Source organism: Lycium barbarum, chromosome 7, assembly GCF_019175385.1.
Source record: "Lycium barbarum isolate Lr01 chromosome 7, ASM1917538v2, whole genome shotgun sequence".
Lineage (NCBI taxonomy): Eukaryota > Viridiplantae > Streptophyta > Magnoliopsida > Solanales > Solanaceae > Lycium > Lycium barbarum.
This window is the reverse complement of record NC_083343.1, coordinates 31,563,062-31,574,001: the sequence shown is the minus strand read 5'-3', so window position 1 is coordinate 31,574,001 and position 10,940 is coordinate 31,563,062. Positions and strand designations below refer to the sequence as shown.

Here is a 10,940-nt window from a genome sequence, read left to right as displayed (position 1 = left end):
CGTCTCATCGATTATGCCGTAGAATTGATTTAGCACAAAGACCATTCGATGGAGCAGATCGACGTTCCGTCGATCAGTTTAATGGACCATCCTTCTCACTGTAGAATGAAAGGAAACTAAAGGTTGCTCACAGGAAATTTCACAACTTCGACGGTCAGATCGACGCTCCGTCGATCTAATCAATGCTTCGTTGTTCGTACCGTATAATCCTCGCCGGGAAGCTTTTGATTTTTTATAAAAAGAGACCCCAAGTCCTCATTTTTCATTTCACTCATTCTCCAACTCTCTCCAAACCTCTAGAACCTTCTCCATACAATTTTAACATATATCCAAGAGAAATCTAGGGCTAAACATTAAGAGTTGGTAGAATCAAGTACATGGATTTTCACTAGGGTTGATACAAGTCAAGAACTTCTTTAGTGTTGAAGTTGGGATTTTCTCAAGTGGAATATCTTCATCCATAGACCATTTCTACATATTCAAAGGTGAGTTTTGCACTTACTTCATGTTATTAGAGGTATTGAGTGGTTGAAAGACTTGGATTAAAAAAGAATAAAAAATGTGAGCACAAATATGGAAATAATGGTATTTTGAGTAGTAAATTCAATTGAGTCATGATTCTTAGCATGAAATGAGTATAGTTTTGTTATGAATGATGCTAATGTCGTTAGGGGAGTATTATGTGAATACTGAACATGTTGTTGTATTGTAGTAACGGGTGTGGATGTTTCGAAAGATAATTGTGAGGATTGAATAATTCCTAACTTGAAGAAATTATTGATTATGATATTATGGATGTTGTTATTGATGTTTGGGAGTTGCTGTATCATATGGAGAAAGTTGTTGAAACAAAAGAAGTGCTGCCAAATTTTCATTAGCCCTTTGTCGCCTTAGCTTAGCTTTAAGTATGTTCCGGTTATCTAACCTTAGTACGAATTCTCTTGAATGTATAATCGTGAACTTGGAGGGAAGCGTTTAGTCGGCAAAGTTAAGAGACGTAAAGGTATGTAAGGCTAGTCCCCTTCTTTCAAAGGCATGACTCGTATGTTGTGATTTCTTTTTCTATATTTCCATGACCTTCTTACATCCCAAAGAATAAAAGCTAAAGATTCTTAAGAGCTTTTTATGAGACAGAGATGAGATATGTTCTATGATAATGATAACGATAATGATGCTATGATGAGCTTGATATTCTTATCTTTATGATTTCATTGATGTTGCTTCTTGTTGTTGTCTCACCTCATAATATTAGTTCCTTCAAGGTGATACACAGTGATGAGGATTATTCCATAATATGATCGGAGGTTCCCGACCTTACGTCACTCCGATGGAGTTACCATTTTACTTGAGCTCTGATGCATGCTTTAGATTATATATATGTAAGACTACACCGTGCCTACTTGGCCGGGAAGACACCACTACGATAGGCGTAGTGGGCAGCTATGATGATGGTTACACCATGTCTAGATGGCATGGGCAGACACCACTAGTGGGCGGCATGAGACGTTTACCCCGAACGCGGGCTAATGATGATCATACTGTACCTATATGGTCGGGCAACTATATATATGCTTATATGATGTGATGTTATTTTGTTATATAAGTTAGCTTGCATGACTCCGCCATAAGAGGCAATCAGTTACCGGTTATCCCTTTATCTCATATTGTTGCATCCCTTTATCATGTTATCGTGTATGCCTTACATACTCAGTACATTATTCATACTGACGTCCTTTATTTTTATGGACGTTGTGTTCATGCCCACAGGTAGACAGGGAGGCGGCCCAGATCCTTAGGAGTTATACCAGCTTACATAGGAGCACCCCACTACTCTGGAGATGCAGCTTATTGATGCATTATTTTGTGTTCATATTGGGTATGACGGGGTCCTGTCCCGTCCTTATGTCTCAGTACTCCAGTAGAGGCTCGTAGATACGTATGTGTGGGTAGTAGTTGTCTCATGAATACATCATTATATATTTTGTATATCACACTACAAGAAAAATGACCTTTAGCGAAAGGAAATCTAGTCGTTAAAAGTCCAAATCCAGTCGCTAAAAGTCTATAACGACGGGAAAAAATTCGGTCGCCACCGGTCATTAAAAGCCCCGACTTTAAAAGTTAACGACCGGATTAAAATCCGGTCGTTAAAGATCCTTTAGCGACGACAAAAATTCCGGTCGTTATATTTTCTTTCAGCGATAGGTTTTCCCTTTGCTAATTGCCCGTTAATGTTACACCTCGGAAAAGTCCCCGTACATGTACAAGGAATAGAATGACAAGGGTATGAGTGTGGGGTGTTTTACTAAGCAAGGGGTGATGATTCGTGAATTTTTGGAAATGGAAAAGTTGTAGAATTTCATGCAGCCTAGTGGTCGTATAGTGATTTACGACCCGTAAACCACCATCGTCCTCCAGCCTTTCAAATCCCAACTTTTGGTTAAAGTGTGGGAATGCTTAAATACGACTTGGAATACGGCCCGTAAACTGGTTTACGGACCGTAAACCTCGATCGTAAACTGCAATATTCTTCAGCCAACTTCTCTGTTTTGGACATGATTAAATACGACCAGGAAGGACGGCTCATAAACCAGTTTACGGCTCGTAAACTGTGGTTTACGACCACTGTTCACCCCGACTGGAATTCATTAAAGATCAACTTTGAGTTATTAAAAGGGACTAAAGCCTCATTTTATTTCATTTTTCATCCATACAACCTTCAAGAACACTCTAGAAGCTCTCCAAATATTCATCCACAAAATTAAAGAGATCAAAGGGAAACCAAGATCATCAACATCTAATTCATGAAAGCAAGTGCATGAGGCTCTATTGGAAGTCATCTTCTTCAAGAAATCTCAAAAGGGTTGAAATAGGGTTTTGGTATAAAAAGGGTATTGTTTCTCAAGGCTTGTTCCACCACCATCCAAGGTATGTTTCATGACTATACCATATGGTTCAAGGTATTGGAAGGCTTAGATACTTGAAATGTATAAGAACATAGAAAATGGGCCTTGCATGGGTGAATAGTGGCACAATTGAATAGTAGTTGAATGGAGTCATGAATGTTGATAAGCTACGGTTGTGAATATGTTATAAATAATGTCTATACCATGAAATAAGTATTATATACGAGAAAACGTGATAACGAGCTATAACCATGGATGTGGAGAAATCGGAGGAAAATGGTAGATTTTTCTCAAAGTGTATAAGTGATGATTGTTGAAAGTAATATTGTGAGTGTCGTTACGAATGTATGAGAGTTGAAATGAAACATGGGAAAAGTATTAGAAATGAAGGAAGTGCTATCCAATTTTCCTTAGAAATAGTAGTCCGTTCTTATAATTACTTAGCTAACGACGACATGAATTCTCTTGAAGGTATATACGAGTGCATTAAGGGAGAGCGAGCAAGCAATAAGAATTGTAAACGTCGAAGGTGTGTGAGGCTATTCCCTTTCTTTCAAAGGCATGATCCCAATCTTACGATTTTATAAATGCTCCCATCTTTTCCTTGCTATCAAAGGTTAAATAGTCTAAGATTCCGAAGCACGATTTCCTTCTTGATATTCCATAAATGTTTTCCAAAGTACTCCCATTTTCCAAAACCAAAGGTTGTGATTATGTGAGCGTTTATGATAACGACCGTGGATATTGTTTTCAATAACAATGATGATGTCAAAAATTAGAATATTATTATGCTGACCATGATGAGAGCAAATCTTATGTTTAAAAGTTTCAAGTTTACGATTTCAATACTATATGAGGATGTCGAGCTATTTACTGATTTCTCAATTTATTCATGGATGGTGACTTTATTTCTAAATCTTCCAAAGTATATGAATGGATGCCTTATGAAGTTCATGATTTTATTCTATGCTTTCTTTTAATGCTATTCTTCATTGATAGTCTCGCCTTACAATAATTGTTCCCTCAAGGTGAGACAAAGCGACGATGATTACTCCATAACATAATCGGAGGCTTTCGACCTTACGTCACTCCGACGTACTTACAGCTTTTCCTTGGGCTCTCATGCATGCTAAGTATATGGTATAAGTATATGACATGTATATGTATTCAGGGGATATGGGGAAGGTGAGGCGCTATAGACGCATAGCCACCTGGTCAGCTGACATATCATGATTTCATCCCGGACGCGGGATAAATGGGTTATGGATCGGGCCGTACGTTCCTCGGCACTAACATATGATGACATATGGATCGGGCTGCGCGTTCCGCAGCAATTTACTATATGATGCTTTATGAGTATGCATGCATGGATCCGCCTTAAGAGGCAAGCAGTTATCGATTATCTCCTTGTACTTACTTTACTTTCTTATTCTTACTTTATTTCTTGATGTATGCCTTACATACTCAGTATAATGCTCGTACTGACATCCTTTTCTTTGGATGCTGTGTTCATGCCCACAGGTAGACGGGAAAGCGGTCCAGACTGATAGGAGTCACTAGCCGAGCTGAAGAGCACTCCATCTTCCGGAGGTGCTAATTGGTTGTTCCTTTTGTGTATATATGTGTATGTCACTCAATAGAGGCTCGTAGATGCTCGATGTGGGTTGTGTGGTTCCACAACGTGGGTAGTACGCATGTGTATAAGTATATTGAAATATGTTTTTGTATCAACGCGTTATATTTTTGTAATGAAAAGCAAATCCTCTTTTTAAAGTTAACCGGAAATAGATGAATGATTGTTAAATGGGTTAGGTAAATGATAGCACGAGCGGTGCTCGGTGGTTAGCCCCGGGTACCCGTCGCGGCCCCTAGCCGGGTCGTGACAGTTAATTATTTGTTAATCCCGTCGTTGAAGATCCAGTCATTAGATATAGGAACCAAATGCTAACTCATATTTTCAAATGCATTCAGCCATTCAGATATAATATATCCAAAAATTTATAAAATAATCAATTTCTATATAAAATTGATAGTTAATTACAAAAGAAATAAAGCATCCCAATCTGTCAGTTCCTAACTCTATTGTAGCATGTACAAATGTAAACTTCAAACAATCCCTAACAAGAACAAGCATACTGGACATGATCATTCCCACTAACTTCAATTTCTTCCGTTTTAGCAGCAAGTGACAAACAAGCTACATCCAGTCACTTCATCTTCCATGCTTTGCCCTTCTGTGAAAACACGAACAAATGTTATCAATGTGAGTGAATGAGAGTAAAAGCAGAGTAGTAAAAAAAGATCAAAGAACTTAAAAGCAATTCATACACCAAAATGAATTGATAAAAGTAATTGAACCACACATTGGCCCAAAGTTGAAATATGAATTAACTTGCAAATGGCAATCCACAGACTGGCCTAATCATAATATATACTCAAAAATTAATCAGTAGGGAGAGAAACTTATATAGTCACAAAACCACATCGCAAAACTCCAAGAGCATACATAGAGGGTCTGCTTATAAAATAAGAAAACAAACACATAATACGGTAAGTAAACAAAAGGACATGCGGCAAGTCTTTCGAATTTAGACAAAGCTAGACAGAATTTAGTTTAACCATTAGAAATTGTATAGGGAATTGTAACTAAGTAAAAGTTTAAGAATGAGATATAGAGACAGAAAATCTCAAACAAGTCTCTAATGTTCAAAAATTCACAAACTGATAGTAAATAGATTTTGTTCTCCACTAACTTTCTCAAGGTATGACAAATCATTATCAGCTTAATCTATGCAATTAGATAGGTGTAAAACTAATGTTAGGAAACTAAATTGTATATTTACACAAACAAAAAGAAAAAGGTTCCAAAGTTACCTTCTTTTAAAAAGAACGTCGTTGGGGAAGTCTATGACTTTCACTGGGCACCTGTTGGAGGCCCCTATTAGGGATATTCACGCTTGTCTACTCTCATATAGTGCTACGGATTTGGGTCAGCTCATATACCTCTTTATTCAGCTCAGAATTTGCCTTCATATCAATATCATGTGATATGATTATTTAGGATATGATGGATCATCTGGTAAGCCATCTATGTCCAATGAAGATTATGACATAAAAGCTATCTATAATCATAAATAACCGTCACTCTAAACCCAAAGCTAAGCCAACTAATAAAAGGTTTCGGAGATCACAAAGATAGAATCCATAAATAACAAACACATAGATGAAAACAAAATAAATTGTGACTTCTCTATGATTTTGTCAGCTTTCAATTGCAATTAAATGTCATTGGAAAAGCAGCACCTCCACACGACAGACAATCGATTAAAACGTACATATCCAAGAGCAAAATAGGACTTTGCGAAGAAGTAACTCACATAAGCGACGTCAAAACTTTTTTTTTTCTGCATCTTCAAAACTGTCAACATCATCAGCGTGGCACTTGAGTCATAGGCCGGGAAATAGTGACTGTACCAAAAGAAATCAGCAAAGCATGACATACTAACTTGCTTTTTGTTAGAACTAACCCTCAGCTTCCACTCGATCCCTTCCTCGGTTGGAGACGATTGTTTATTCGTACTCTGGCCAGAATTCTTACGGCAATTAGTCAACTGATGAACATTGCTCTCCAGCTCCCTAGACTGCATTTGTTCACCATTTTCATTCTGGACTTCTTTTGAAGGATGTGCATGAGTCTGATTATTTATGGAATCACTGTTCCTACTGTTTTCAGAATTACAGCTTACTTGACATACAATGTTTCCAAATATGGAGCTGAATCCTTCCCTTGTTGAGACAAAAGATCAACAACTCATGAATTAAACTGACAAACATTATCATCTTTCAACTAAGTAAAGAGCTGATCAAGATTCGTTGCATGAATGAGTTGAGAAAGAAGTAAGAAACAGTCCCTTATTAGGACTAGGAACTGAATGTCACTAATGACCACAGAAAATATCTCATACAGAGATGTAACTAAGCATGAAGCAAGTGCTTTTAAGTGAAACAGAACAAATAGAATGCTTATTTCAGCGAGGCTAATTTCGTCTAAGTCTGTAGTATTTTCCAAATCATCTAATTAAATAAGTACAAAAGTTGAACAAGGCAACTATACAAGCATCAACACGCACACTAGCAACAGCACCAACAATACCAATAATAATCATAATTATTATAACTAAACATCAGTATAATCAGGACAACATTCAGTCTTACATGCATGCTAAGACCATAAAACATTTTAGAGTTTCCGCAAAGTTAGTTTGGCGGGAGTCTGGTGGAAGGCTAGAAGCTACTTTTTCTTTTATGACGCTGGTGTCCGGGCCAACTTGCGCGTAAGGCTAGAAGCTACTTATCTTTTATTTTATTTTAGTTTTTAGAAACTCCTTTTAATATTAATATATTTACTCAGTTCACAAACAATAAACCCATATCAAGTCATCTCAGATGTTTTTAATGTGTGAAAGAGAACATTCGAATCCTTCCATCAATTAATTATAGGTTATTGCTACACAAGAGAAAAGGAGGAAAAATCATTTTACACTCAGACAACAGCTCCAATCTCACTACTTGCTCCATCCCAACTTGATGTCCAGATTGATCTTATGACAGAAGTTTCTTGAACAGAAGAAGTGACAAAAGAACATTATTAACCACACTTTTCAGGAAAATGGACATTTACTAGGAGTAGTTTTATTTTCCTTTCTATCTTTTTTTTTTTTTAACTATATTGACTAAATTGAACAATTAAGTTTTATGGCCTACCAAAATCAATTCGCTTCCTGGTGTCAGATAATTATTAAAAAAGGGAAAAGTAGAAAACCACCGATAGATACCAAAACTTCATAAAAACAAAACTAAAAAGAAAACCACAAATACCAATTTGGCAGCATTTTTTGAAGAGAACTCCCAAAGTGATGCTTCAAAGAAACAATTTTCATTTTATATCCTTTACTACTAATTTTGACTAACACAATGGCACCAACTAGTTATCAATTTAAAGGACTGAGAATTCTCTGGGAATTACTTTGATCTCAAATGGACAAGAAACTCAGGAATCTAGTTCTTCATTTCCCCGAGAATCTGAAATGATCATGTGAGTTTGAGTATTTGACTAAAGATGTCACAATGCTTAAACTGTGGGAAGCTGCATTTCATCACCACCACACTACTGAATGCTCAGTAGCCCAACAGAAGAGGAAGAAAAAAAACACCGATTGTGGAAATAAGGAGATGATTTGAGTGCACACTCAGTCAACTCCAGAGTTAACTCGATAAGCCAATTGTAAAAATTTATGCACTATAAATTTTTTACAGATGTAATAACCAAAGTCAATCATTGCATCAGAAAGAGAAAGGATTGTACCAGCTCCAATGGCGTATACATTCTTGAGACCACCCAAGACTCATGAGTTACCAGGTCACCATTGTCCCATATAATTAAATTTGGCTGCCTCAAAAATCTTCCAAGTTCTTTCCACCATTTCTTAGGTCCACATATCAAAGCATTCACGTATTCTCGATTGTAAATATGTGCAATATTAAGTCCACAAAGATACAAGATGTTTTCAATTGAAATTCCAACTGAAAATAATAGGTGTCACATGAGCAAAGAGTAACACTAATGAAGAACTTACCAAACACAAATACTCCGAGGAAAAAAAAGAACAGACAAAAAAAAGAAATAAGAAATAAGTGGATGAATTCATGAATGGTAAAAAAAAAAAAGAGCAATTAATTCATTCTGGACTGGATTCTATACCAGTGGAGTTTTGCCGTGTATGATTTTTGAGGTTCCATGTCAACCATATATGTCATAGCCTTGTCGCTTTCGCTATCAACAATACAGAACATGTGAAGAACTAGAGTCACTTGATCAGGTTGCTAATAATATTTTCATGTAAGAGAAAAATTAATATATTTCAACATTTAATCTAACTGGATATTAACAAAACAAGACGGCACAATCATTGGGGGAAAAAATGGAAAAATGTGCATACAAGTACATGCATGTAATATAAAAAGCAGTTAGAGCAGAATTTAAACCTTCAAAGATCTTCCATTAGGATCTTGTATATACCCCATACAGATTTTGACTCAGGAATAACTATATCTAGAAGAAGGAAATCTCTCACTGCTCTGTAGCCAGTTAGGATGAAATAAAGGCATGAAACCATGCTTATTTTCATAAATCTGTATGTAGTGAAACCTCAATCAATCAGCTAAGAAGACTTAAGTGTAACCAAACCAATAAAGGTAAAAAACTCTTTTTTGGTAACTGAGAAATCTTAGAGGGCCAGCAGTGCACGGTTTGAAACTCGGTAATAATGGGTCTGCCCCTCTACCCTTCTCTACTTAAATATCAGCTTGTATCTGTGACAGAGTTCGAACACGTGACATGCGCCAAACCACACATCACTTGTTGCACTCTTACCACTAGACTAAAGATCTGGAGGCATAAAAGTCAAGTACTCTTAACAACAAAATTTATATTAAGCAATAATTATTAAGTATCAGTTCTTTTTTTAAGGTGTTGCTGAAAGGCGAACTGCTCATAATGCTTGCAGTACATAGCAAAGTCACAAATTCTTGCTTTGTAGGCCAAAATTTAAAAACCCTAATTATGATAATTGAAACCAATAATGCCGCAAATTCATGAGAACTAACATCAACTTCCATATATTTCCAAGTGTAATCATAACCCTATTAATTTGAACAAAAATTAACATATAAAGGGGTAAAATTTCGAATCTTACCTTCAGAAGAAAATCTAAGATGACCAATTGATGCCGACAGAGGTGCCAAACAGTTCTTTCATATCCCAGAACATACTTTTTATAGCAGTTGCAGGTGAACGGTGCTGGTGACGAGCAGACCGGTTCTTTCTTCTCCCAGAATGGTTCTTTTATTCTTGTGTGTGTTTTGATGAGTTTTGATCAACGGCATTTTAGAGGAGGAGGGGGTGGGTTGGAAAATGAAAAGAAAAAGAGGGAAAACTAGCGCGTAACTTTTATTGATTAATTAATTTTAACGACTGGCTGTTATGCTTTTTTATGACGGAAAATTATCCCCTCGTCAGTATTGGGCTAAAAATTGGCTTTAACGACTGGAAAAAACGTTGGTCGCTATAAATGTATTTACAACGACCGGTTTCATGTCCCTTCATTAAAAAGTGGTCGTTAAAAGCCATATTTCTTGTAGTGTCATTTTTGCAGCCATGAGGGCTTATGTTTACATATATGTGTTGTCTTGGGGAGCATGTGTGTACAGGTTAGGTATGATGGTTAGACTGAATAGTGGTGCTCGGTAGTCAGCTCTGGGTACCCGTCATGGCCCACTGGTTAAGTCATGACATCCTCACTGCCCAATATCCTCCCTTTGGAGAGGAATAGAGGTGCGGTCGTACACTCAGTGTGCTGAGCTGCATCTCCACCTCACACTCAAGCGGGAGGGCATTTTTAAAACCTCTTTAAGTCACAAAAGATCCCATTTCTTATATCCACCTCCCACACTCTTCTCTCCATATTATTAGAGGGTTCTTGAGAGTTCTTGAAGGTTCCATAACATTCCAAACCTTTCCATATCATCAAAAAAGAAGATCAACTTCAAAATCCAAATAGAATCCATGGAAGGTAATTGTTCTCGCTTCTCTTCAAAGTTGTGATAAACTTAGTCTTGAAAGGAGTTGGGGAAGGTGAAGTTCTTCTGTAATAAGGTATGATCTTCCTATTATTTACATGATTGAGTTGATATAAAGGTTTAGTGACTCTTGGAACGGAAAAGAATTAAAGTGGAGAAGTTATAAAGTGTTGAAGTGAAGAAGATGACTATGAGAGGAACTTGAAAAAGGGATTTTGGATAAATTTGAGATTGAATTGAATGTAACCTCCAGAATATGGTATTGTAAACGTTATTATTGTTATTTGGTGGGAGTTGACAAATTAGGGGAAATGCTGCCCAAATTTTGTTAGTTCGTTAATTGTACTAGTTTGAATTTAGAAGTGTTTTCAAGGCTTAACCTTGGTATGAATCCTC

The 10,940-nt window shown here is 36.8% G+C and overlaps 1 protein-coding gene across 2 annotated transcripts; it reads right to left on the bottom strand.

The window, feature by feature from the left end:
- Window positions 1-4,881: 4,881 nt before the first annotated feature.
- Window positions 4,882-9,850, bottom strand: LOC132602223 (uncharacterized). Of its 2 annotated transcripts, none has more exons than XR_009567663.1 (4): window positions 9,662-9,850; window positions 8,272-8,739; window positions 6,284-7,988; window positions 4,882-5,140 (listed from the first exon to the last, which is right to left on the bottom strand). XR_009567663.1 is itself a non-coding variant. In XM_060315182.1 (4 exons), the coding sequence occupies exons 2-4, from the start codon at window positions 8,313-8,315 to the stop codon at window positions 5,114-5,116; spliced, it is 480 nt and encodes a 159-aa protein (XP_060171165.1). In that variant the 5' UTR covers window positions 8,316-8,739; window positions 9,662-9,850; the 3' UTR covers window positions 4,882-5,113. The 2 variants fall into 2 exon arrangements, 1 of the variants encoding a protein (XP_060171165.1); XM_060315182.1 differs by having other exon boundaries at window positions 6,284-6,692.
- Between the last annotated feature and the right edge of the window lie 1,090 nt (window positions 9,851-10,940).

Coding starts and splice junctions, on each gene's coding strand:
- LOC132602223 (XM_060315182.1), bottom strand. CDS start 8,315: ATGAGTCTTGGGTGGTCTCAAGAATGTATACGCCATTGGAGCTG. Junction 6,693..8,271: donor TGTATACGCCATTGGAGCTG/GTACAATCCTTT, acceptor TGTCTCAACAAG/GGAAGGATTCAGCTCCATAT. Junction 5,141..6,283: donor AAAGTTTTGACGTCGCTTAT/GTGAGTTACTTC, acceptor GTGTTTTCACAG/AAGGGCAAAGCATGGAAGAT.